The 27,866-nt window shown below is 45.3% G+C and overlaps 2 protein-coding genes across 4 annotated transcripts in view; both read right to left on the bottom strand.

The window, feature by feature from the left end:
- vit (vitrin) overlaps nucleotides 1-27,866 on the bottom strand; it is a 101,436-nt gene that overhangs the window by 25,954 nt on the left and 47,616 nt on the right. Inside the window, exons 7-13 of the mRNA XM_052497053.1 lie at nucleotides 21,059-21,253; nucleotides 18,641-18,705; nucleotides 14,678-14,786; nucleotides 13,371-13,421; nucleotides 9,539-9,613; nucleotides 7,096-7,161; nucleotides 2,927-3,001 (exon numbers count right to left, since the gene is read on the bottom strand). Coding sequence (XP_052353013.1) covers nucleotides 2,927-3,001; nucleotides 7,096-7,161; nucleotides 9,539-9,613; nucleotides 13,371-13,421; nucleotides 14,678-14,786; nucleotides 18,641-18,705; nucleotides 21,059-21,253 — 636 coding nt within the window. The remainder of the gene's footprint in view (nucleotides 1-2,926; nucleotides 3,002-7,095; nucleotides 7,162-9,538; nucleotides 9,614-13,370; nucleotides 13,422-14,677; nucleotides 14,787-18,640; nucleotides 18,706-21,058; nucleotides 21,254-27,866) is intronic.
- On the bottom strand, nucleotides 15,888-18,597 carry LOC127915853 (uncharacterized). 3 transcript variants are annotated; one of them, XM_052496515.1, is made up of 15 exons: nucleotides 18,357-18,597; nucleotides 18,234-18,319; nucleotides 18,054-18,102; nucleotides 17,849-17,885; nucleotides 17,723-17,763; nucleotides 17,539-17,628; nucleotides 17,313-17,496; nucleotides 17,185-17,229; nucleotides 16,964-17,098; nucleotides 16,886-16,926; nucleotides 16,663-16,752; nucleotides 16,480-16,618; nucleotides 16,275-16,442; nucleotides 16,152-16,184; nucleotides 15,888-15,926 (listed from the first exon to the last, which is right to left on the bottom strand). In XM_052496515.1, exons 1-13 carry the CDS (start codon nucleotides 18,437-18,439, stop codon nucleotides 16,308-16,310), a joined length of 1,155 nt encoding a protein of 384 aa, XP_052352475.1. In that variant the 5' UTR covers nucleotides 18,440-18,597; the 3' UTR covers nucleotides 15,888-15,926; nucleotides 16,152-16,184; nucleotides 16,275-16,307. The 3 variants fall into 3 exon arrangements, 1 of the variants encoding a protein (XP_052352475.1); XR_008092571.1 differs by lacking the exons at nucleotides 15,888-15,926; nucleotides 16,152-16,184; nucleotides 16,663-16,752; nucleotides 16,886-16,926; nucleotides 16,964-17,098 and adding an exon at nucleotides 15,963-16,008 and having other exon boundaries at nucleotides 16,361-16,401; nucleotides 16,574-16,618; nucleotides 17,103-17,229; ... (3 more) ...; nucleotides 17,927-18,102; nucleotides 18,193-18,597; XR_008092560.1 differs by lacking the exons at nucleotides 15,888-15,926; nucleotides 16,152-16,184; nucleotides 16,480-16,618; nucleotides 16,663-16,752; nucleotides 16,886-16,926 and adding an exon at nucleotides 15,963-16,008 and having other exon boundaries at nucleotides 16,361-16,401; nucleotides 16,927-17,229; nucleotides 17,317-17,361; ... (2 more) ...; nucleotides 17,927-18,102; nucleotides 18,193-18,597.

Below are 27,866 nucleotides of genomic sequence, written 5' to 3'. Positions count from 1 at the left end.
ATCGCATCTCTGCATGTCTGGCAGACATATCAGTGTGGATGACGGATCACCACCTCAAGCTGAACCTCGGCAAGACGGAGCTGCTCTTCCTCCCGGGGAAGGACTGCCCGTTCCATGATCTCGCCATCACGGTTGACAACTCCATTGTGTCCTCCTCCCAGAGCGCTAAGAACCTTGGCGTGATCCTGGACAACACCCTGTCGTTCTCAACTAACATCAAGGCGGTGGCCCGTTCCTGTAGGTTCATGCTCTACAACATCCGCAGAGTACGACCCTGCTTCACACAGGAAGCGGCGCAGGTCCTAATCCAGGCACTTGTCATCTCCCGTCTGGATTACTGCAACTCGCTGTTGGCTGGGCTCCCTGCCTGTGCCATTAAACCCCTACAACTCATCCAGAACGCCGCAGCCCGTCTGGTGTTCAACCTTCCCAAGTTCTCTCACGTCACCCCGCTCCTCCGCTCTCTCCACTGGCTTCCAGTTGAAGCTCGCATCCGCTACAAGACCATGGTGCTTGCCTACGGAGCTGTGAGGGGAACGGCACCTCAGTACCTCCAGGCTCTGATCAGGCCCTACACCCAAACAAGGGCACTGCGTTCATCCACCTCTGGCCTGCTCGCCACCCTACCACTGAGGAAGTACAGTTCCCGCTCAGCCCAGTCAAAACTGTTCACTGCTCTGGCCCCCCAATGGTGGAACAAACTCCCTCACGACGCCAGGACAGCGGAGTCAATCACCACCTTCTGGAGACACCTGAAACCCCACCTCTTTAAGGAATACCTAGGATAGGATAAGTAATCCTTCTCACCCCCCCCCTTTTAAGATTTAGATGCACTATTGTAAAGTGACTGTTCCACTGGATGTCATAAGGTGAATGCACCAATTTGTAAGTCGCTCTGGATAAGAGCGTCTGCTAAATGACTTAAATGTAATGTAAATGTATACAGAAGATAGCCCTATTTGGTAAAATACCATATTATGGCAAGAACAGCTAAAATAAGCAAAGATAAATGACAGTCCATTACTTTAGGACATGAAGGTCAGTCAATGGGGAACATTTCAAGAACTTTTAAAGCTTCTTCAAGTGCAGTCGCTAAAACCATCAAGCGCTTTGATGAAACTGGCTCTCATGAGGACCGCCACAGGAAAGGAAGACCCAGAGTTTCCTCTGCTGCAGAGGATAAGTTCATTAGAGAGTTAACTGGCTCTCATGAGGACCGCTACAGGAAAGGAAGACCCAGATTTACCTCTGCTGCAGAGGATCAGTTCATTAGAGAGTTAACTGGCTCTCATGAGCACCGCCACAGGAAAGGAAGACCCAGAGTTACCTCTGCTGCAGACAATAAGTTCATTAGAGTTAACTGGCTCTCATGATGACCGCCACAGGAAAGGAAGACCCAGAGTTACCTCTGCTGCAGACAATAAGTTCATTAGAGTTAACTGGCTCTCATGATGACCGCCACAGGAAAGGAAGACCCAGAGTTTCCTCTGCTGCAGAGGATCAGTTCATTAGAGAGTTAACTGGCTCTCATGAGGACCACCACAGGAAAGGAGACCCAGAGTTACCTCTGCTGCAGAGGATAAGTTCATTAGAGAGTTAACTGTCTCTCATGATGACCGCCACAGGAAAGGAGACCCAGAGTTACCTCTGTTGCAGACAATAAGTTCCTTAGAGTTAACTGGACCTCAGATTGCAGACTAAATAAATGCTTCACAGAGTTCAAGTAACAGACACATCTCATTGATCTCAACATCAATTGTTCAGAGGAGAATCAGTGTGTGAATCAGGCCTTCACGGTCGAAGTGCTGCAAAGACACCACTACTAAAGGACACCAATAAGATGAAGAGACTTGCTTGGGCCAAGAAACAAGAGCAATGGACATTAGACTGGTGGAATTTGCCCTTTGCCCTTTGAAATGTTTGGTTCCAACCGCCGTGTCTTTGTGAGATGCAGACTAGGTGAACGGATGATCTCTGCGTGTGTGGTTCCCAGCGTGAAGCATGGAGGAGGTGGTGTTATGGTGCTTTGCTGGTGACACTGTCTGTGATTTATTTAGAATTCAAGGGACACTTAACCAGCATGGCCACCACAGCATTCTGCAGTGATACGCCATCCCATCTGGTTTGGGTTTAGTGGAACTATCATTTGTTTATCTACAGGACAATGACCCAACACACCTCCCGGCTGTGTAAGGGCTATTTGACCAATAAGGAGAGTGATGGAGTTGATGACCTGGCCTCCACAATCCCCCGACCTCAACCCAATTGAGATGGTTTGGGATGAGTTGGACTGGAGAGTGAAGGAAAAGCAGCCAACAAGTGCTCAGCATATGTGGGAAATCCTTCGAGACTGATGGAAAAGCATTCCAGGTGAAGCTGGTTGAGAGAATGCCAAGAGTGTGCAAAACTGTCAATCAAGGCAAAAGGTGACTACTTTGAAGACTCTCAAATATAAAATATAATTTGATTTGTTTAACACTTTTTTGATTACTACATGATTCCATATGTGTTCGTTCATAGTTTTGATGTCTTATTCCACAATGTAGAAAATAGTCAAAAAAAAAATAAAGACAAAACAATTGAATCAGTAGGTGTGTCCAAGCTTTTGACTGGCAGAGGGATTAAAAGCCACAACACTCAGAATACAATAACTAGACGGGTTGATACTGTGAAACGTTTTACATGGTTTTACATGGTTTTACATGGTTTTACATGGTTTTACATGGTTTTACATGGTGCGTTATGAAGATACTTTAATCAAGTTAGTTTAGGATTTACATTATGCTTTGATTATGACCAATTTTAGCAGAATGTTAACTAGATTGGTTTTTGCATTGTTTCGTGTATTTAGTCTTTGTTATGAAGTATTTATGATCTGTTAAAGTATTCTTATTTAGGAGGAATGATTTTCCTCGTCTTTTAGTACCTGTTGGCCGTCTCGCTCCAGGGTACCAATCAGGTCGTGCGAAGGAAGTGGGCGGCCTATCCCTACGAGCCAAGGCTGAGAGGGGGAGGGGTAAGATTAGAATATTGCGTTCATGATGGTGTGAAGCAGTGTGATGATATGTTGTGATGTCATCACTCAATCTGACCAGTGTGTGTGTTTATATCATCACTCTGATCAGTGTGTGTGTGTTTATATCATCACTCTGACCAGTGTGTGTGTGTTTATATCATCACTCTGACCAGTGTGTGTGTGTTTATATCATCACTCTGATCAGTGTGTGTGTTTATATCATCACTCTGACCAGTGTGTGTGTGTTTATATCATCACTCTGACCAGTGTGTGTGTGTTTATATCATCACTATGACCAGTGTGTGTGTTTATATCATCACTCTGACCAGTGTGTGTGTGTTTATATCATCACTCTGATCAGTGTGTGTGTGTTTATATCATCACTCTGCCCAGTGTGTGTGTTTATATCATCACTCTGACCAGTGTGTGTGTGTTTATATCATCACTCTGACCAGTGTGTGTGTGTTTATATCATCACTCTGACCAGTGTGTGTGTTTATATCATCACTCTGACCAGTGTGTGTGTGTTTATATCATCACTCTGATCAGTGTGTGTGTTTATATCATCACTCTGACCAGTGTGTGTGTTTATATCATCACTCTGACCAGTGTGTGTGTTTATATCATCACTCTGACCAGTGTGTGTGTTTATATCATCACTCTGACCAGTGTGTGTGTTTATATCATCACTCTGACCAGTGTGTGTGTGTTTATATCATCACTCTGACCAGTGTGTGTGTGTTTATATCATCACTCTGACCAGTGTGTGTGTGTTTATATCATCACTATGACCAGTGTGTGTGTTTATATCATCACTCTGACCAGTGTGTGTGTTTATATCATCACTCTGATCAGTGTGTGTGTGTTTATATCATCACTCAACCCAGTGTGTGTGTTTATATCATCACTCTGACCAGTGTGTGTGTGTTTATATCATCACTATGACCAGTGTGTGTGTTTATATCATCACTCTGATCAGTGTGTGTGTGTTTATATCATCACTCTGATCAGTGTGTGTGTTTATATCATCACTCTGACCAGTGTGTGTGTTTATATCATCACTCTGATCAGTGTGTGTGTGTTTATATCATCACTCTGACCAGTGTGTGTTTATATCATCACTCTGATCAGTGTGTGTGTGTTTATATCATCACTCTGACCAGTGTGTGTGTGTTTATATCATCACTCTGATCAGTGTGTGTGTTTATATCATCACTCTGATCAGTGTGTGTGTTTATATCATCACTATGACCAGTGTGTGTGTTTATATCATCACTATGACCAGTGTGTGTGTTTATATCATCATTCTGACCAGTGTGTGTGTTTATATCATCACTATGACCAGTGTGTGTGTGTTTATATCATCACTCTGACCAGTGTGTGTTTATATCATCACTCTGATCAGTGTGTGTGTGTTTATATCATCACTCTGACCAGTGTGTGTTTATATCATCACTCTGATCAGTGTGTGTGTGTTTATATCATCACTCTGACCAGTGTGTGTGTGTTTATATCATCACTCTGACCAGTGTGTGTGTGTTTATATCATCACTCTGATCAGTGTGTGTGTTTATATCATCACTCTGACCAGTGTGTGTGTTTATATCATCACTATGACCAGTGTGTGTGTTTATATCATCACTATGACCAGTGTGTGTGTTTATATCATCACTCTGACCAGTGTGTGTGTTTATATCATCACTCTGACCAGTGTGTGTGTGTTTATATCATCACTCTGACCAGTGTGTGTTTATATCATCACTCTGACCAGTGTGTGTGTGTTTATATCATCACTCTGACCAGTGTGTGTGTGTTTATATCATCACTCTGACCAGTGTGTGTGTGTTTATATCATCACTCTGACCAGTGTGTGTGTGTTTATATCATCACTCTGACCAGTGTGTGTGTGTTTATATCATCACTCTGACCAGTGTGTGTGTGTTTATATCATCACTCTGATCAGTGTGTGTGTTTATATCATCACTCTGACCAGTGTGTGTGTTTATATCATCACTCTGATCAGTGTGTGTGTTTATATCATCACTATGACCAGTGTGTGTGTTTATATCATCACTCTGATCAGTGTGTGTGTGTTTATATCATCACTCTGACCAGTGTGTGTGTGTTTATATCATCACTCTGACCAGTGTGTGTGTGTTTATATCATCACTCTGACCAGTGTGTGTGTGTTTATATCATCACTCTGATCAGTGTGTGTGTTTATATCATCACTCTGACCAGTGTGTGTGTTTATATCATCACTATGACCAGTGTGTGTGTTTATATCATCACTCTGACCAGTGTGTGTGTTTATATCATCACTCTGATCAGTGTGTGTGTGTTTATATCATCACTCTGATCAGTGTGTGTTTATATCATCACTCTGATCAGTGTGTGTGTTTATATCATCACTCTGATCAGTGTGTGTGTGTTTATATCATCACTATGACCAGTGTGTGTGTTTATATCATCACTATGACCAGTGTGTGTGTGTTTATATCATCACTCTTCTCAAACAGCTGCAACTGTATATGCGTTTGTAAATCAAAACCTTTCTTGAGTTGGGCTCTGGGATGGTGCAACTGTTGAGAATGTAAGCCTATGGTTGTGTGGGAGGAAAGGGTTGAGTGTGTATGAGTGTGTGGGTGTATGTGCGTATCCCACAACTGTTGAGAAGGAGTAAAAGATGTTAGGGACAATAGAGGATGATTCACAACAATTGTTTGCTAATATAATAATTGCTTGTAATAATATAATTTTGGTAATGGTGAGACTGGTGAGAGGTAAAATCCTTTGCATAAATTTCCTGCATTACTACAAATATTAATAGCTAATTATGGAAAATAAGAAACAGGATTTAAAAAAATACATCTTTTGATGGCTACATATAATACAATTCGAGGTGAGGGCGATGGAAATGCATTTGGCTGTTGATCTACTTCTGTTCTGTAAATGGCACTGTGTGCTCTTTTCCAAGGATGGATCCCAGGGGGGTCTGCCGGGCATTGGGATGACGGCCCAGCTCGGGATGAGGAGGGCTTTCAGCGGGTGGAATGGTGGGGACCAATTGGAGGCTTACTTAGTAGCAATGCAAATATCATGGTACCGCTACAGTATACAGACACTCAATCATCACGTTACTTTTTAATGGTACGTTTACCAACATATATTTTGATAAATTGAATTGAAAGTTGTGTCTCATTATGATAGGTGGTGATATAAGTATAGCCAGTTGTAATTGTAATGGCCTAGCAGATAGTAAGAAAAGACCATCAGTATTTACCTGGCTAAAAGAGAAGGAATATAATATCTATTATTTACAGGAAACTCATTCAACAGTTTTAGATTAAGTTTTGTGGAAAAAGAACTAGGGGGACATATATTTCTCCCATGGGCAAAGAAATTGAAAAGGGTTGATGGTTTTAATTAACAATCATTTTGATCCAAATGTGCAAATTGTCGAAACAGATCCTCAAGGTAGATGGATGATTTTAAATATGTATGTCTATATAGGTATGTGTATGTATATACAGTGGGGCAAAAAAGTATTTAGTCAGCCACCAATTGTGCAAGTTCTCCCACTTTAAAAAGATGAGAGAGGCCCGTAATGTTCATCATAGGTACACTTCAAGTATGACAGACAAAATGAGAAAATAAGTATTTGGTCACCTACAAACAAGCAAGATTTCTGGCTCTCACAGACCTGTAACTTCTTCTTTAAGAGGCTCCTCTCTGTGTGTGTGTGTGTGTGTGTGTGTGTGTGTGTGTGTGTGTGTGTGTGTGTGTGTGTGTGTGTGTGTGTGTGTGTGTGTGTGTGTGTGTGTGTGTGTGTGTGTGTGTGTGTGTGTGTGTGTGTGTGTGTGTAATGTGCAGGGTTCATTAGAAAAAGAGAGGGGTCCCAGTTTGATTAATCACTACAAACTAACTTTCAGTAACTGTACTCAGATACATTAAGTGCAACAGGATCCTCAAGGTTTTGAGTAAATGGCAACAAGGTGGCTGTACACAGATATATTAAGTGCAACAGGATCCCTCAAAGGTTTTGAGTAAATGGCAACAAGGTGGCTGTGCACACTTACTGGGGTTGTTCTGTTGCTGCTGCTGGTTCCTCTCTGCTGGGACCATCTGTACAACTCGGTTGAAAGCTGCTCAGCAATGGGAGGGAGGGAGGGAGGGAGGGGGAGGGAGGGAGGGGAGGGAGGGAGGGAGGGAGGGAGGGAGGGAGGGAGGGAGGGAGGGGAGGGAGGGAGGGAGGGGGAGGGAGGGGAGGGAGGGGGGAGGGAGGGAGGGAGGGAGGGAGGGGAGGGAGGGAGGGAGGGAGGGGAGGGAGGGAGGGGAGGGAGGGAGGGAGGGAGGGAGGGAGGGAGAGAGGGAGAGAGGGAGAGAGGGGATGGAGAAATGAAGGCTAATCCATGAGAGAAATTGCCAAGAAACTGCAGATCTCGTACAAAGCTGTACTACTCCCTTCACAGAACAGTGCAAACTGTCTCTAACCAGAATAGAAAGAGGAGTGGGAACAAGAATAGACTGATGAGTTTCAGAAGAAAGTTATTTGTTTCTAGCCATTTTGAGCCTGTAATCAGGCCCCTATCTAATAACCCAGGTAGGCCCCTATCTAATAACCCAGGGAGGCCCCTACCTAATAACCCAGGGAGGCCCCTACCTAATAACCCAGGGAGGCCCCTACCTAATAACCCAGGGAGGCCCCTACCTATAACCCAGGGAGGCCCCTACCTAATAACCCAGGGAGGCCCCTACCTATAACCCAGGGAGGCCCCTACCTAATAACCCAGGGAGGCCCCTACCTAATAACCCAGGGAGGCCCCTACCTAATAACCCAGGGAGGCCCCTACCTATAACCCAGGGAGGCCCCTACCTATAACTCAGGGAGGCCCCTACCTAATAACCCAGTGAGGCCCCTAACTAATAACCTCATAACCCAGGCTGGCCCCTACCTAATAACCTCATAACCTAGGGAGGCCCCTACCTAATAACCTCATAACCCAGGGAGGCCCCTACCTAATAACCTCATAACCCAGGGTGGCCCCTACCTAATAACCTCTAACCCAGGGAGGCCCCTACCTAATAACCCAGGGAGGCCCCTACCTAATAACCCAGGGAGGCCCCTACCTATAACCCAGGGAGGCCCCTACCTATAACTCAGGGGGCCCCTACCTAATAACCCAGGGTGGCCCCTACCTAATAACCTCTAACCCAGGGAGGCCCCTACCTAATAACCCAGGGAGGCCCCTACCTAATAACCCAGGGAGGCCCCTACCTAATAACCTCTAACCCAGGGAGGCCCCTACCTAATAACCCAGGGAGGCCCCTACCTAATATTCCAGGGAGGCCCCTACCTAATATTCCAGGGAGGCTCCTACCTAATAACCCAGGGAGGCCCCTACCTCTGACCCAGGGAGGCCCCTACCTAATAACACAGGGAGGCCCCTACCTCTAACCCAGGGAGGCCCCTACCTCTAATCCAGGGAGGCCCCTACTTAATAACCCAGGGAGGCCCCTACCTCTAACACAGGGAGGCCCCTACCTCTAACCCAGGGAGGCCCCTACCTCTAACCCAGGGAGGCCCCTACCTAATAACCCAGGGAGGCCCCTACCTCTAACCCAGGGAGGCCCCTACCTAATAACCCAGGGAGGCCCCTACCTAATAACCCAGGGAGGCCCCTACCTCTAACCCAGGGAGGCCCCTACCTCTAACCCAGGGAGGCCCCTACCTAATAACCCAGGGAGGCCCCTACCTCTAATCCAGGGAGGCCCCTACCTAATAACCCAGGGAGGCCCCTACCTCTAATCCAGGGAGGCCCCTACCTAATAACCCAGGGAGGCCCCTACCTCTAACCCAGGGAGGCCCCTACCTACTAACCCAGGGAGGCCCCTACCTACTAACCCAGGGAGGCCCCTACCTCTAACCCAGGGAGGCCCCTACCTAATAACCCAGGGAGGCCCCTACCTCTAACCCAGGGAGGCCCCTACCTCTAATCCAGGGAGGCCCCTACCTAATAACCCAGGGAGGCCCCTACCTCTAACCCAGGGAGGCCCCTACCTAATAACCCAGGGAGGCCCCTACCTCTAACCCAGGGAGGCCCCTACCTAATAACCCAGGGAGGCCCCTACCTCTAACCCAGGGAGGCCCCTACCTCTAACCCAGGGAGGCCCCTACCTAATAACCCAGGGAGGCCCCTACCTCTAATCCAGGGAGGCCCCTACCTAATAACCCAGGGAGGCCCCTACCTCTAACCCAGGGAGGCCCCTACCTAATAACCCAGGGAGGCCCCTACCTCTAACCCAGGGAGGCCCCAAGGCTGAGTTACTGTAAAGGGCTTTCTCAATCAAATGATTGATTGATGTGGGGGTGTGACAGCAGGTTTAGGGCTGGTTGTATCCTAGCATCGGGTGAGTTGTGGGGTGTCACCCTGCTGCCCCCGGTCTCACTACCTGTGTCTAGTCTGGGGGAAGGGGAGTGTCTAGGTTGGGGTTAGGGTGGGTTGAGGGTTGAGCTCTGACCTGTCCCAGAGTGGTGGCCGGGGACTGGTTGTCTCCTGATGGTAGGAGACCCGACAGCCTCTGGTCTCCTTAGACCTGTACCAAGCAGAGAGAACATCAGGGACTGAATCATAGACATAGAGTGCGTCCCAAATAGCGCCCTATTCCCCTAGTAGTGCACTATATAGGGGATATGGTGCTAATTAGGATGCAGTGGTTGTTTTTCTATGAAATGGACATAATGGCTTGTGTCCATTCCCATCAGATAACAGCGGATAGAATATAACAGACAGAGAATCCTTTAGAAATGTAAAATAATGAGGCTACATTGAACAACTAAAGCTATCCTCTATGTCTAATAAAAACATTAAGAAAACATCCCATATAAAACTAGACACTGTGAAACATCCCATATAAAACTAGACCCTGTGAAACATCCCATATAAAACTAGACACTGTAAAACATCCCATATAAAACTAGACCCTGTGAAACATCCCATATAAAACTAGACACTGTAAAACATCCCATATAAAACTAGACACTGTGAAACATCCCATATAAAACTAGACACTCTGAAACATCCCATATAAAACTAGACACTGTGAAACATCCCATATAAAACTAGACACTGTGAAACATCCCATATAAAACTAGACACTGTGAAACATCCCATATAAAACTAGACACTGTGAAACATCCCATATAAAACTAGACCCTGTGAAACATCCCATATAAAACTAGACACTGTGAAACATCCCATATAAAACTAGACACTGTGAAACATCCCATATAAAACTAGACACTCTGAAACATCCCATATAAAACTAGACCCTGTGAAACATCCCATATAAAACTAGACACTGTGAAACATCCCATATAAAACTAGACACTGTGAAACATCCCATATAAAACTAGACACTGTGAAACATCCCATATAAAACTAGACACTGTGAAACATCCCATATAAAACTAGACACTGTGAAACATCCCATATAAAACTAGACCCTGTGAAACATCCCATATAAAACTAGACCCTGTGAAACATCCCATATAAAACTAGACCCTGTGAAACATCCCATATAAAACTAGACACTGTAAAACATCCCATATAAAACTAGACACTCTGAAACATCCCATATAAAACTAGACACTCTGAAACATCCCATATAAAACTAGACACTCTAAAACATCCCATATAAAACTAGACACTGTGAAACATCCCATATAAAACTAGACACTCTGAAACATCCCATATAAAACTAGACACTCTGAAACATCCCATATAAAACTAGACACTGTAAAACATCCCATATAAAACTAGACACTGTGAAACATCCCATATAAAACTAAACTCTGTTATATACAGGGAGTGGTATACGATGCAGTACACTGCTAAACATTCAAGATGTTTGGCACAGTGATCAGATGTGTTGGGTATGTGAGAGTGAGAGTGAGAGGGGGGAGAGAGAGGGGGGGCGGGGGAGAGAGGGGGAGAGGGGAGAGGGGGGGAGAGGGAGGGGAGAGAGAGAGGGGGAGAGAGGGAGAGGGGGGAGAGAGGGGGGGGGGGGAGGAGAGGGGGGGAGGGGAGAGGGGGAGAGGGGGAGAGAGAGGAGAGAGAGGGGGAGAGAGGGATCACAGATAGGGCAGACTGACAGATAGGGATTAATCAGGACAACAGGATTCAGGGGATGAGAGGTCTAGTGGTATACAGACATAGAAACAGATACAGGACAGGAGGTGAATGGGCCACAGACTCAGACACAGACTCAGACACAGACTCAGAGTCTGGGTTAAGGACAACAGAACATGGACTGGTCCAGATCAGAACATTCCAGACCAGTTCCGGAACTCCACAGTGGATCTAGTAACCGTGGTACTATACAGACAGCTGTGCACATAGACACCAGAGGAACCGAGACTGGGGATTACAGCCCAGGCAGAGAAGAAAGAAAGGATTGAGAAAGATAACAAAAGAGAAGGGATATGAGAACATATAAACAAGAGGACAACTCCAGCAGTGTGTGAAACAGACAGACAGACAGACAGACAGACAGACAGACAGACAGGGTGTAGAGGGAGGAGGACAGACAGGGTGTAGAGGGAGGAGGGCAGACAGGGTGTAGAGGGAGGAGGGCAGACAGGGTGTAGAGGGAGGAGGGCAGACAGGGTGTTGAGGGAGGAGGGCAGACGGTGTAGAGGGAGGAGGGCAGACGGTGTAGAGGGAGGAGGGCAGACGGTGTAGAGGGAGGAGGGCAGACGGTGTAGAGGGAGGAGGGCAGACGGTGTTGAGGGTGGAGGGCAGACGGTGTTGAGGGAGGAGGGCAGATGGTGTAGAGGGAGGAGGGCAGACAGGGTGTAGAGGGAGGAGGGCAGACGGTGTAGAGGGAGGAGGGCAGACGGTGTAGAGGGAGGAGGGCAGACGGTGTAGACGGGAGGAGGGCAGACGGTGTAGAGGGAGGAGGACAGACAGGGTGTAGAGGGAGGAGGGCAGACAGTGTAGAGGGTGGAGGGCAGACAGGGTGTAGAGGGAGGAGGACAGACAGGGTGTAGAGGGAGGAGGGCAGACAGGGTGTAGAGGGAGGAGGGCAGACGGTGTAGAGGGAGGAGGGCAGACAGGGTGTAGAGGGAGGAGGGCAGACAGGGTGTAGAGGGAGGAGGGCAGACGGTGTAGAGGGAGGAGGGCAGACGGTGTAGAGGGAGGAGGGCAGACGGTGTAGAGGGAGGAGGGCAGACAGTGTAGAGGGAGGAGGGCAGACAGGGTGTAGAGGGAGGAGGGCAGACAGGGTGTAGAGGGAGGAGGGCAGACAGGGTGTAGAGGGAGGAGGGCAGACGGTGTAGAGGGAGGAGGGCAGACGGTGTAGAGGGAGGAGGGCAGACGGTGTAGAGGGAGGAGGGCAGACGGTGTAGAGGGAGGAGGGCAGACGGTGTAGAGGGAGGAGGGCAGACAGGGTGTAGAGGGAGGAGGGCAGACAGAGGACCACAGACAGATGACTACAGAGGACCACAGACAGATGACTACAGAGGACCACAGACAGAGGACTACAGACAGAGGACCACAGACAGAGGACCACAGACAGAGGACCACAGACAGAGGACCACAGACAGAGGACCACAGACAGAGGACTACAGACAGAGGACTACAGACAGAGGACTACAGACAGAGGACCACAGACAGAGGACTACAGACAGAGGACTACAGACAGAGGACTACAGACAGAGGACTACAGACAGAGGACCACAGACAGAGGACTACAGACAGAGGACTACAGACAGAAGACTACAGACAGAGGACTACAGACAGAGGACTACAGACAGAGGACTACAGACAGAGGACTACAGACAGAGGACTACAGACAGAGGACCACAGACAGAGGACCACAGACAGAGGACCACAGACAGAGGACCACAGACAGAGGACCACAGACAGAGGACTACAGACAGAGGACTACAGAGGACCACAGACAGAGGACTATAGACAGAGGACCATAGACAGAGGACTACAGACAGAGGACTACAGACAGAGGACTACAGACAGAGGACTACAGACAGAGGACTACAGACAGAGGACCACAGACAGAGGACCACAGACAGAGGACCACAGACAGAGGACCACAGACAGCGGACCACAGACAGAGGACCACAGACAGATGACTACAGAGGACTACAGACAGAGGACTACAGACAGAGGACTACAGACAGATGGACAGATGACTACAGACAGATGACTACAGACAGATGACTACAGACAGAGGACTACAGACAGAGGACTACAGACAGAGGACTATAGACAGAGGACTACAGACAGAGGATGACATCAGGATGACATCAGGATGATTTCGACGGTGTGATTACCTGCTTTGGCTCGTGATGGAAACCTACTGGTGTAGGTACCGCCTCTGATTGCTTTGAATAAGACATTTACACCGGTTTACACACGTCAAAGAGATGCTCATTTCAGTTTTTTTTTTACCCTAGCACTACACAGATGATTTGAATAATCAACGCTTGAAGATTGGATGTTCATTTGATGAAGCTTTGTAGAACTAGGGCAATAGAACAAAACATCTAATACTATAAGTAACTAATACTACATCTAATACTGTAAGTTACTAATACTACATCTAATACTATAAGTAACTAATACTACATCTAATACTATAAGTTACTAATACTACATCTAATACTATAAGTAACTAATACTTCATCTAATTCTATAAGTTACTAATATGACATCAAATACTATAAGTTACTAATATGACAGCTAATACTATAAGTAACTAGTATTACATCTAATACTATAAGTTACTAATACTGCACCTAATACTATAAGTAACTAATACTACATCTAATACTATAAGTTGCTCATACTACATATAATACTATAAGTTACTAATACTACATCTACTACTATAAGTAACTAATACTACAGATACAAATATAAGTAACTAACTACTGCATCTAATACTATAAGTAAGTAATATAAGTAACTGACTACTGCATCTAATACTATAAGTAAGTAATATAAGTAACTGACTACTGCATCTAATACTATAAGTAAGTAATATAAGTAACTGACTACTGCATCTAATACTATAAGTAAGTAATATAAGTAACTAACTACTGCATCTAATACTATAAGTAAGTAATATAAGTAACTGACTACTGCATCTAATACTATAAGTAAGTAATATAAGTAACTAACTACTGCATCTAATACTATAAGTAAGTAATATAAGTAACTAACTACTGCATCTAATACTATAAGTAAGTAATATAAGTAACTAACTACTGCATCTAATACTATAAGTAAGTAATATAAGTAACTGACTACTGCATCTAATACTATAAGTAAGTAATATAAGTAACTGACTACTGCATCTAATACTATAAGTAAGTAATATAAGTAACTGACTACTGCATCTAATACTATAAGTAAGTAATATAAGTAACTAACTACTGCATCTAATACTATAAGTAAGTAATATAAGTAACTGACTACTGCATCTAATACTATAAGTAAGTAATATAAGTAACTAACTACTGCATCTAATACTATAAGTAAGTAATATAAGTAACTGACTACTGCATCTAATACTATAAGTAAGTAATATAAGTAACTAACTACTGCTTACGTAGAACAAATGAAAGTTGGAACATACCTTGGGCTGTCACCTTTCCGTGGCCATTCTGTGACTGCCCTATAGAGGCAATGTTGAGAATAACATCATGTGTACTTTGAACATTACAATCTTGGAAATAACTGTAGCACTACTTTCTAAGACAACGACAGCAACAGCAACAGCGACAACACGTGACAACAACAACAACGACGACAACAACAACAGCAACAACAACAACAGCAACAACAACAACAGCAACAACAACACCAACAACAACAACAACTAGTGACAACATCAACAACAAACAACAGCGACAACAACAACAATGACGACGACAACAACAGCAACAACAGCAACAACACGTGACAACAACAACAACAACAACAACAACAACAACGACAACAACAACAACAACGACGACGACGACGACAGCGACAACAGCAACGACAACAACAACACGTGACAACAACAACAACAACAACAACAACAACAACAACAACAACGACAACAACAACAACAACGACAACGACGACGACAGCGACAACAACAACGACAACGACAACAACAACACGTGACAACAACAACAACAACAACAGCAACAACACGTGACAACAACAACAACAACAACAACAACAACAACAACGACGACGACCACAACGACAACGACGACGACGACAGCGACAACAACAACAACAACGACAACGACAACAACAACACGTGACAACAACAACAACAACAACAACAACGACGACAACGACAACAACAACACATTCTGTTGTTTCGGCCAAAGCCAGGGATGGTGCTGGATTAAGATTCATAAAGGAACTTAAAATAGAGCATCAAACAACTACCTTTACATTTTTCACCTTCAAACAATTACATTGAATAAACACTTAAATCACACAAGTTATGTCAAATAATTTGTGACAAACTTAACCTTTGAAATTGGTGCAATTGATAGCCGATTATGTTATCTTTAATCAAAGATGAAAGTAAGTTGAAGGTAATTTATTGATTCGTCGAGATCTATTTCTTAAAGAAAATAAAGCATTATCCTGATGGACATAAAACAACAAGACATCACGTGGATTAACATGGGTTACCGTGGGTTACCATGAGTTACCGTGGGTTACCGTGGGTTACCATGTAGGAAATAACGTGACAACACGAGACACGAGAGAGTCACACATAAACACCAGTGCAGGCCCCCCCCCCCGAACGAACAGCAGCCAACACACACTACAGACCTCCACAGTAAATAGCAGCAACCCATAACCAACCTACAGACCTCCACAGTAAATAGCAGCAACCCATAACCAACCAACCTACAGACCTCCACAGTAAATAGCAGTAACCCATAACCAACCAACCTACAGACCTCCACAGTAAATAGCAGTAACCCATAACCAACCAACCTACAGACCCCCACAGTAAATAGCAGCAACCCATAACCAACCAACCTACAGACCCCCACAGTAAATAGCAGTAACCCATAACCAACCAACCTACAGACCCCCACAGTAAATAGCAGTAACCCATAACCAACCTACAGACCCCCACAGTAAATAGCAGCAACCCATAACCAACCAACCTACAGACCCCCACAGTAAATAGCAGCAACCCATAACCAACCAACCTACAGACCCCCACAGTAAATAGCAGTAACCCATCACCAACCTACAGACCCCCACAGTAAATAGCAGTAACCCATAACCAACCTACAGACCCCCACAGTAAATAGCAGTAACCCATAACCAACCAACCTACAGACCCCCACAGTAAATAGCAGCAACCCATAACCAACCTACAGACCCCCACAGTAAATAGCAGTAACCCATAACCAACCTACAGACCCCCACAGTAAATAGCAGCAACCCATAACCAACCAACCTACAGACCCCCACAGTAAATAGCAGCAACCCATAACCAACCAACCTACAGACCTGCACAGTAAATAGCAGCAACCCATAACCAACCAACCTACAGACCCCACAGTAAATAGCAGCAACCCATAACCAACCAACCTACAGACCCCCACAGTAAATAGCAGCAACCCATAACCAACCAACCTACAGACCTGCACAGTAAATAGCAGCAACCCATCACCAACCAACCTACAGACCCCACAGTAAATAGCAGCAACCCATAACCAACCAACCTACAGACCTCCACAGTAAATAGCAGCAACCCATAACCAACCAACCTACAGACCCCACAGTAAATAGCAGCAACCCATAACCAACCAACCTACAGACCCCCACAGTAAATAGCAGTAACCCATAACCAACCTACAGACCTCCACAGTAAATAGCAGCAACCCATAACCAACCTACAGACCCCCACAGTAAATAGCAGCAACCCATAACCAACCAACCTACAGACCCCCACAGTAAATAGCAGCAACCCATAACCAACCAACCTACAGACCTCCACAGTAAATAGCAGCAACCCATCACCAACCTACAGACCCCCACAGTAAATAGCAGCAACCCATAACCAACCAACCTACAGACCTCCACAGTAAATAGCAGCAACCCATAACCAACCAACCTACAGACCTCCACAGTAAATAGCAGCAACCCATCACCAACCTACAGACCCCCACAGTAAATAGCAGCAACCCATAACCAACCAACCTACAGACCTCCACAGTAAATAGCAGCAACCCATCAACCAACCTACAGACCTCCACAGTAAATAGCAGCAACCCATAACCAACCAACCTACAGACCCCCACAGTAAATAGCAGCAACCCATAACCAACCAACCTACAGACCCCCACAGTAAATAGCAGCAACCCATAACCAACCAACCTACAGACCCCCACAGTAAATAGCAGCAACCCATAACCAACCAACCTACAGACCCCCACAGTAAATAGCAGCAACCCATCAACCAACCTACAGACCCCCACAGTAAATAGCAGTAACCCATAACCAACCAACCTACAGACCTGCACAGTAAATAGCAGCAACCCATAACCAACCAACCTACAGACCCCCACAGTAAATAGCAGCAACCCATCACCAACCAACCTACAGACCTCCACAGTAAATAGCAGCAACCCATAACCAACCAACCTACAGACCTCCACAGTAAATAGCAGTAACCCATAACCAACCAACCTACAGACCCCACAGTAAATAGCAGCAACCCATCACCAACCTACAGACCCCCACAGTAAATAGCAGCAACCCATAACCAACCTACAGACCCCCACAGTAAATAGCAGCAACCCATCACCAACCTACAGACCCCCACAGTAAATAGCAGCAACCCATCACCAACCAACCTACAGACCCACACAGTAAATAGCAGTAACCCATCACCAACCTACAGACCCCCACAGTAAATAGCAGTAACCCATAACCAACCAACCTACAGACCCCCACAGTAAATAGCAGCAACCCATCACCAACCTACAGACCCCCACAGTAAATAGCAGCAACCCATAACCAACCAACCTACAGACCCCACAGTAAATAGCAGTAACCCATCACCAACCTACAGACCCCCACAGTAAATAGCAGTAACCCATAACCAACCAACCAGACCTACAGACCCCCACAGTAAATAGCAGTAACCCATCACCAACCTACAGACCCCCACAGTAAATAGCAGTAACCCATAACCAACCAACCTACAGACCCCCACAGTAAATAGCAGTAACCCATCACCAACCTACAGACCCCCACAGTAAATAGCAGCAACCCATCACCAACCTACAGACCCCCACAGTAAATAGCAGCAACCCATAACCAACCAACCTACAGACCCCCACAGTAAATAGCAGCAACCCATCACCAACCTACAGACCCCCACAGTAAATAGCAGTAACCCATCACCAACCAACCTACAGACCCCCACAGTAAATAGCAGCAACCCATCACCAACCAACCTACAGACCCCCACAGTAAATAGCAGCAACCCATCACCAACCTACAGACCCCCACAGTAAATAGCAGCAACCCATCACCAACCAACCTACAGACCCCCACAGACCATCTGGCTGGACTTACTTGCACTGGAGGCTGCTGCTACAGACGCAAAGTACGGATGACTGCTGTCTGGATCAGAGCGATAGAGATGGTCAACCCAGGGAGAGAGAGAGAGAGAGAGAGGGGGGGGGAGGTAGGAAGGTAGGAAGGTGGCGGAAGGGGGAGAAAGAGAGAGAGATGGTCAACCCAGTGAGAGAGAGAGAGAGAGAGAGAGAGAGAGAGAGGGGGGGAGGTAGGAAGGTGGAGGAAAGGGGAGAAAGAGTGAGAAATGAAAGGAGGGAGCGAGAGAAAGAGAAAGAGAAAGAGAAAGAGAGGGGGAGGGAGATCCCCCCCGGGAGGGAGATCCCCCCCCACATACCTGTCCCATGTGATGTGCAGTTAAAGTAGCCAGGTGTCTCTTATCGATGCCTAATAATCATCATCTGACTGTGTGTTCATTTGACTTGAGTGACGAGATAAATCTTGACGAGATGAAATATTAAACAGAGAATCACGGGGAGACAGAGCTCTCACTCCCTGATCTAATGTGGTTTCAGAACGGACGGCATCACAACAATGTACAAATCAGCATTAGCCAATCAGGATTGGTATTACTGGATCAGTTCTTACATTAGCCAATCAGGATTGGTATTACTGGATCAGTTCTTACATTAGCCAATCAGGATTGGTATTACTGGATCAGTTCTTACATTAGCCAATCAGGATTGGTATTACTGGATCAGTTCTTACATTAGCCAATCAGGATTGGTATTACTGGATCAGTTCTTACATTAGCCAATCAGGATTGGTATTACTGGATCAGTTCTTACATTAGCCAATCAGGATTGGTATTACTGGATCAGTTCTTACATTAGCCAATCAGGATTGGTATTACTGGATCAGTTCTTACATTAGCCAATCAGGATTGGTATTACTGGATCAGTTCTTACATTAGCCAATCAGGATTGGTATTACTGGATCAGTTCTTACATTAGCCAATCAGGATTGGCATTACTGGATCAGTTCTTACATTAGCCAATCAGGATTGGTATTACTGGATCAGTTCTTACATTAGCCAATCAGGATTGGTATTACTGGATCAGTTCTTACATTAGCCAATCAGGATTGGTATTACTGGATCAGTTCTTACATTAGCCAATCAGGATTGGCATTACTGGATCAGTTCTTACATTAGCCAATCAGGATTGGTATTACTGGATCAGTTCTTACATTAGCCAATCATGATTGGTATTACTGGATCAGTTCTTACATTACCCAATCAGGATTGGCATTACTGGATCAGTTCTTACATTAGCCAATCAGGATTGGCATTACTGGATCAGTTCTTACATTAGCCAATCAGGATTGGCATTACTGGATCAGATCTTACATTAGCCAATCAGGATTGGTATTACTGGATCAGTTCTTACATTAGCCAATCAGGATTGGTATTACTGGATCAGTTCTTACATTAGCCAATCAGGATTGGCATTACTGGATCAGTTCTTACATTAGCCAATCAGGATTGGCATTACTGGATCAGATCTTACATTAGCCAATCAGGATTGGCATTACTGGATCAGATCTTACATTAGCCAAACAGGATTGGTATTACTGGATCAGTTCTTACATTAGCCAATCAGGATTGGCATTACTGGATCAGTTCTTATATTAGCCAATCAGGATTGGCATTACTGGATCAGTTCTTACATTAGCCAATCAGGATTGGTATTACTGGATCCGTTCTTACATTAGCCAATCAGGATTGGCATTACTGGATCAGTTCTTACATTAGCCAATCAGGATTGGCATTACTGGATCAGTTCTTACATTAGCCAATCAGGATTGGCATTACTGGATCAGTTCTTACATTAGCCAATCAGGATTGGTATTACTGGATCAGTTCTTACATTAGCCAATCAGGATTGGTATTACTGGATCAGATCTTACATTAGCCAATCAGGATTGGTATTACTGGATCAGTTCTTACATTAGCCAATCAGGATTGGTATTACTGGATCAGTTCTTACATTAGCCAATCAGGATTGGTATTACTGGATCAGTTCTTACATTAGCCAATCAGGATTGGCAGTACTGGATCAGATCTTACATTAGCCAATCAGGGGATGCAGAGAAGGATGGAGTCAGTCATGTCACTCTGTATCTCAGTAAATACTCCTCTATACACATAACATAACATACATGGAGCCATACATTTAATCTGGAAGAAAAGTACATCAAATCAAACACATGTGCTTCTACACCTGTATTGCTTGCTGTTTGGGGTTTTAGGCTGGGTTTCTGTACGGCACTTTGAGATATCAGCTGATGTACGAAGGGCTTTATAAATACATTTGATTTGATTTTCATTTATTAAATCACATGTAATGTATATAAACCTGAAAGCACAATGTTTGTGTTTCTGAGTGTGTGTGTGACTCACCTGTATCCCTGGCTTTGTGGACAGCAGCGCGGGGCTTGGTTGTTGTAGTAGTGGTGGTGGGTGGGAGGGTTGTGGTGGTAGTGGGTGGAGGTGTGGTGGTGGTCGTAGTGGGTGGAGGTGTGGTAGTCCTGGTGGGTTCTGGTGTTGTAGCCGGCATTACGGTAGTGACCACAGGGGCTTTGGTCTCTTTCTGACCTGAAAAAGACGAGGAGAGGAGAGTGTGAGGAGGGGAGGGGAGGTAAGAGAGGGAAAAGGAGAGGAGAGGTGGAGGGGAAGTGAGGAAAGAGGGAGGAGGCGAGGAAGGAGGAGAGGAGGGGAGGGGAGAGAGATAAGGAGAGGAGAGAGAGAGATAAAGAGAAGAGGGGAGAGGGGAGAGAGGAGGGGAGAGGAGAGGTGGAGGGGAAGTGAGGAAAGAGGGAGGAGGCGAGGAAGGAGGCGAGGAGAGGAGAGGAGAGGAGAGGAGAGGAGAGGAGAGGAGAGGAGAGGAGAGGACAGGAGAGGAGAGGAGAGATAAAGTGTTGCTCTTTCTTTACCTGCATGTCTCCTATCAACCAGGTGTTCCTCTTTCTTTACCTGCATGTCTCCTATCAACCAGGTGTTCCTCTTTCTACACCTGCATGTCTCCTATCAACCAGGTGTTCCTCTTTCTTTACCTGCATGTCTCCTATCAACCAGGTGTTCCTCTATCTTTACCTGCATGTCTCCTATCAACCAGGTGTTCCTCTTTCTTTACCTGCATGTCTCCTATCAACCAGGTGTTCCTCTTTCTTTACCTGCATGTCTCCTATCAACCAGGTGTTCCTCTTTCTTTACCTGCATGTCTCCTATCAACCAGGTGTTCCTCTTTCTTTACCTGCATGTCTCCTATCAACCAGGTGTTCCTCTTTCTTTACCTGCATGTCTCCTATCAACCAGGTGTTCCTCTTTCTTTACCTGCATGTCTCCTATCAACCAGGTGTTCCTCTTTCTTTACCTGCATGTCTCCTATCAACCAGGTGTTCCTCTTTCTTTACCTGCATGTCTCCTATCAACCAGGTGTTCCTCTATCTTTACCTGCATGTCTCCTATCAACCAGGTGTTCCTCTTTCTTTACCTGCATGTCTCCTATCAACCAGGTGTTCCTCTTTCTTTACCTGCATGTCTCCTATCAACCAGGTGTTCCTCTATCTTTACCTGCATGTCTCCTATCAACCAGGTGTTCCTCTTTCTTTACCTGCATGTCTCCTATCAACCAGGTGTTCCTGTATCTTTACCTGCATGTCTCCTATCAACCAGGTGTTCCTCTTTCTTTACCTGCATGTCTCCTATCAACCAGGTGTTCCTCTTTCTTTACCTGCATGTCTCCTATCAACCAGGTGTTCCTCTTTCTTTACCTGCATGTCTCCTATCAACCAGGTGTTCCTCTATCTTTACCTGCATGTCTCCTATCAACCAGGTGTTCCTCTTTCTTTACCTGCATGTCTCCTATCAACCAGGTGTTGCTCTATCTTTACCTGCATGTCTCCTATCAACCAGGTGTTCCTCTTTCTTTACCTGCATGTCTCCTATCAACCAGGTGTTCCTCTTTCTTTACCTGCATGTCTCCTATCAACCAGGTGTTCCTCTTTCTTTACCTGCATGTCTCCTATCAACCAGGTGTTCCTCTTTCTTTACCTGCATGTCTCCTATCAACCAGGTGTTCCTCTTTCTACACCTGCATGTCTCCTATCAACCAGGTGTTCCTCTTTCTTTACCTGCATGTCTCCTATCAACCAGGTGTTCCTCTATCTTTACCTGAATGTCTCCTATCAACCAGGTGTTCCTCTATCTTTACCTGCATGTCTCCTATCAACCAGGTGTTCCTCTATCTTTACCTGCATGTCTCCGATCAACCAGGTGTTCCTCTATCTTTACCTGCATGTCTCCTATCAACCAGGTGTTCCTCTTTCTTTACCTGCATGTCTCCTATCAACCAGGTGTTCCTCTATCTTTACCTGCATGTCTCCTATCAACCAGGTGTTCCTCTATCTTTACCTGCATGTCTCCTATCAACCAGGTGTTCCTCTATCTTTACCTGCATGTCTCCAATCAACCAGGTGTTCCTCTATCTTTACCTGCATGTCTCCTATCAACCAGGTGTTCCTCTATCTTTACCTGCATGTCTCCTATCAACCAGGTGTTCCTCTTTCTTTACCTGCATGTCTCCTATCAACCAGGTGTTCCTCTATCTTTACCTGCATGTCTCCTATCAACCAGGTGTTTCTTTACCTGCAGGTCTCCTATCAACCAGGTGTTCCTCTATCTTTACCTGCATGTCTCCTATCAACCAGGTGTTCCTCTTTCTTTACCTGCATGTCTCCTATCAACCAGGTGTTCCTCTATCTTTACCTGCATGTCTCCTATCAACCAGGTGTTTCTTTACCTGCAGGTCTCCTATCAACCAGGTGTTCCTCTATCTTTACCTGCATGTCTCCTATCAACCAGGTGTTCCTCTATCTTTACCTGCATGTCTCCTATCAACCAGGTGTTCCTCTATCTTTACCTGCATGTCTCCTATCAACCAGGTGTTCCTCTTTCTTTACCTGCATGTCTCCTATCAACCAGGTGTTCCTCTATCTTTACCTGCATGTCTCCTATCAACCAGGTGTTCCTCTATCTTTACCTGCATGTCTCCTATCAACCAGGTGTTCCTCTATCTTTACCTGCATGTCTCCTATCAACCAGGTGTTCCTCTATCTTTACCTGCATGTCTCCTATCAACCAGGTGTTCCTCTTTCTTTACCTGCATGTCTCCTATCAACCAGGTGTTCCTCTATCTTTACCTGCATGTCTCCTATCAACCAGGTGTTCCTCTATCTTTACCTGCATGTCTCCTATCAACCAGGTGTTCCTCTTTCTTTACCTGCATGTCTCCTATCAACCAGGTGTTCCTCTATCTTTACCTGCATGTCTCCTATCAACCAGGTGTTCCTCTATCTTTACCTGCATGTCTCCTATCAACCAGGTGTTCCTCTATCTTTACCTGCATGTCTCCTATCAACCAGGTGTTCCTCTATCTTTACCTGCATGTCTCCTATCAACCAGTGTGTTCCTCTATCTTTACCTGCATGTCTCCTATCAACCAGGTGTTCCTCTATCTTTACCTGTCTCCATGTCTCCTATCAACCAGGTGTTCCTCTATCTTTACCTGCATGTCTCCTATCAACCAGGTGTTCCTCTTTCTTTACCTGCATGTCTCCTATCAACCAGGTGTTCCTCTTTCTTTACCTGCATGTCTCCTATCAACCAGGTGTTCCTCTTTCTTTACCTGCATGTCTCCTATCAACCAGGTGTTCCTCTTTCTTTACCTGCATGTCTCCTATCAACCAGGTGTTCCTCTTTCTTTACCTGCATGTCTCCTATCAACCAGGTGTTCCTCTTTCTTTACCTGCATGTCTCCTATCAACCAGGTGTTCCTCTTTCTTTACCTGCCCTCTCCTATCAACCAGGTGTTCCTCTTTCTTTACCTGCATGTCTCCTATCAACCAGGTGTTCCTCTATCTTTACCTGCATGTCTCCTATCAACCAGGTGTTCCTCTTTTTCTTTACCTGCATGTCTCCTATCAACCAGGTGTTCCTTTCTTTCTTTACCTGCATGTCTCTATCAACCAGGTGTTCCTCTATCTTTACCTGCATGTCTCCTATCAACCAGGTGTTCCTCTTTCTTTACCTGCATGTCTCCTATCAACCAGGTGTTCCTCTATCTTTACCTGCATGTCTCCTATCAACCAGGTGTTCCTCTTTCTTTACCTGCATGTCTTCTATCAACCAGGTGTTCCTCTTTCTTTACCTGCATGTCTCCTATCAACCAGGTGTTCCTCTTTCTTTACCTGCATGTCTCCTATCAACCAGGTGTTCCTCTATCTTTACCTGCATGTCTCCTATCAACCAGGTGTTCCTCTTTCTTTACCTGCATGTCTCCTATCAACCAGGTGTTCCTCTATCTTTACCTGCATGTCTCCTATCAACCAGGTGTTCCTCTTTCTTTACCTGCATGTCTCCTATCAACCAGGTGTTCCTCTTTCTTTACCTGCATGTCTCCTATCAACCAGGTGTTCCTCTTTCTTTACCTGCATGTCTCCTATCAACCAGGTGTTCCTCTTTCTACACCTGCATGTCTCCTATCAACCAGGTGTTCCTCTTTCTACACCTGCATGTCTCCTATCAACCAGGTGTTCCTCTTTCTTTACCTGCATGTCTCCTATCAACCAGGTGTTCCTCTATCTTTACCTGAATGTCTCCTATCAACCAGGTGTTCCTCTATCTTTACCTGCATGTCTCCTATCAACCAGGTGTTCCTCTATCTTTACCTGCATGTCTCCGATCAACCAGGTGTTCCTCTATCTTTACCTGCATGTCTCCTATCAACCAGGTGTTCCTCTTTCTTTACCTGCATGTCTCTATCAACCAGGTGTTCCTCTATCTTTACCTGCATGTCTCCTATCAACCAGGTGTTCCTCTATCTTTACCTGCATGTCTCCTATCAACCAGGTGTTCCTCTATCTTTACCTGCATGTCTCCAATCAACCAGGTGTTCCTCTATCTTTACCTGCATGTCTCCTATCAACCAGGTGTTCCTCTATCTTTACCTGCATGTCTCCTATCAACCAGGTGTTCCTCTTTCTTTACCATGCATGTTCTCCTATCAACCAGGTGTTCCTCTATCTTTACCTGCATGTCTCCTATCAACCAGGTGTTCCTCTATCTTTACCTGCATGTCTCCTATCAACCAGGTGTTCCTCTATCTTTACCTGCATGTCTCCTATCAACCAGGTGTTCCTCTATCTTTACCTGCATGTCTCCTATCAACCAGGTGTTCCTCTATCTTTACCTGCATGTCTCCTATCAACCAGGTGTTTCTTTACCTGCATGTCTCCTATCAACCAGGTGTTCCTCTATCTTTACCTGCATGTCTCCTATCAACCAGGTGTTCCTCTATCTTTACCTGCATGTCTCCTATCAACCAGGTGTTCCTCTATCTTTACCTGCATGTCTCCTATCAACCAGGTGTTCCTCTTTCTTTACCTGCATGTCTCCTATCAACCAGGTGTTCCTCTATCTTTACCTGCATGTCTCCTATCAACCAGGTGTTCCTCTATCTTTACCTGCATGTCTCCTATCAACCAGGTGTTCCTCTATCTTTACCTGCATGTCTCCTATCAACCAGGTGTTCCTCTATCTTTACCTGCATGTCTCCTATCAACCAGGTGTTCCTCTTTCTTTACCTGCATGTCTCCTATCAACCAGGTGTTCCTCTATCTTTACCTGCATGTCTCCTATCAACCAGGTGTTCCTCTATCTTTACCTGCATGTCTCCTATCAACCAGGTGTTCCTCTTTCTTTACCTGCATGTCTCCTATCAACCAGGTGTTCCTCTATCTTTACCTGCATGTCTCCTATCAACCAGGTGTTCCTCTATCTTTACCTGCATGTCTCCTATCAACCAGGTGTTCCTCTATCTTTACCTGCATGTCTCCTATCAACCAGGTGTTCCTCTATCTTTACCTGCATGTCTCCTATCAACCAGGTGTTCCTCTATCTTTACCTGCATGTCTCCTATCAACCAGGTGTTCCTCTATCTTTACCTGCATGTCTCCTATCAACCAGGTGTTCCTCTATCTTTACCTGCATGTCTCCTATCAACCAGGTGTTCATCTTTCTTTACCTGCATGTCTCCTATCAACCAGGTGTTCCTCTATCTTTACCTGCATGTCTCCTATCAACCAGGTGTTCCTCTTTCTTTACCTGCATGTCTCCTATCAACCAGGTGTTCCTCTATCTTTACCTGCATGTCTCCTATCAACCAGGTGTTCCTCTATCTTTACCTGCATGTCTCCTATCAACCAGGTGTTCCTCTTTCTTTACCTGCATGTCTCCTATCAACCAGGTGTTCCTCTTCTTTACCTGCATGTCTCCTATCAACCAGGTGTTCCTCTATCTTTACCTGCATGTCTCCTATCAACCAGGTGTTCCTCTTTCTTTACCTGCATGTCTCCTATCAACCAGGTGTTCCTCTATCTTTACCTGCATGTCTCCTATCAACCAGGTGTTCCTCTATCTTTACCTGCATGTCTCCAATCAACCAGGTGTTCCTCTATCTTTACCTGCATGTCTCCTATCAACCAGGTGTTCCTCTATCTTTACCTGCATGTCTCTCCTATCAACCAGGTGTTCCTCTTTCTTTACCTGCATGTCTCCTATCAACCAGGTGTTCCTCTATCTTTACCTGCATGTCTCCTATCAACCAGGTGTTCCTCTATCTTTACCTGCATGTCTCCTATCAACCAGGTGTTCCTCTTTCTTTACCTGCATGTCTCCTATCAACCAGGTGTTCCTCTTTCTTTACCTGCATGTCTCCTATCAACCAGGTGTTCCTCTATCTTTACCTGCATGTCTCCTATCAACCAGTGTCCTTTCTTTACCTGCAGGTCTCCTATCAACCAGGTGTTCCTCTATCTTTACCTGCATGTCTCCTATCAACCAGGTGTTCCTCTATCTTTACCTGCATGTCTCCTATCAACCAGGTGTTCCTCTATCTTTACCTGCATGTCTCCTATCAACCAGGTGTTCCTCTTTCTTTACCTGCATGTCTCCTATCAACCAGGTGTTCCTCTATCTTTACCTGCATGTCTCCTATCAACCAGGTGTTCCTCTATCTTTACCTGCATGTCTCCTATCAACCAGGTGTTCCTCTATCTTTACCTGCATGTCTCCTATCAACCAGGTGTTCCTCTATCTTTACCTGCATGTCTCCTATCAACCAGGTGTTCCTCTTTCTTTACCTGCATGT

Source organism: Oncorhynchus keta, chromosome 3 (assembly GCF_023373465.1).
Source record: "Oncorhynchus keta strain PuntledgeMale-10-30-2019 chromosome 3, Oket_V2, whole genome shotgun sequence".
In the NCBI taxonomy this organism is placed as follows: domain Eukaryota; kingdom Metazoa; phylum Chordata; class Actinopteri; order Salmoniformes; family Salmonidae; genus Oncorhynchus; species Oncorhynchus keta.
Note: the sequence above shows the minus strand (reverse complement) of the source record. Positions and strands in the feature narration are given on the sequence as shown.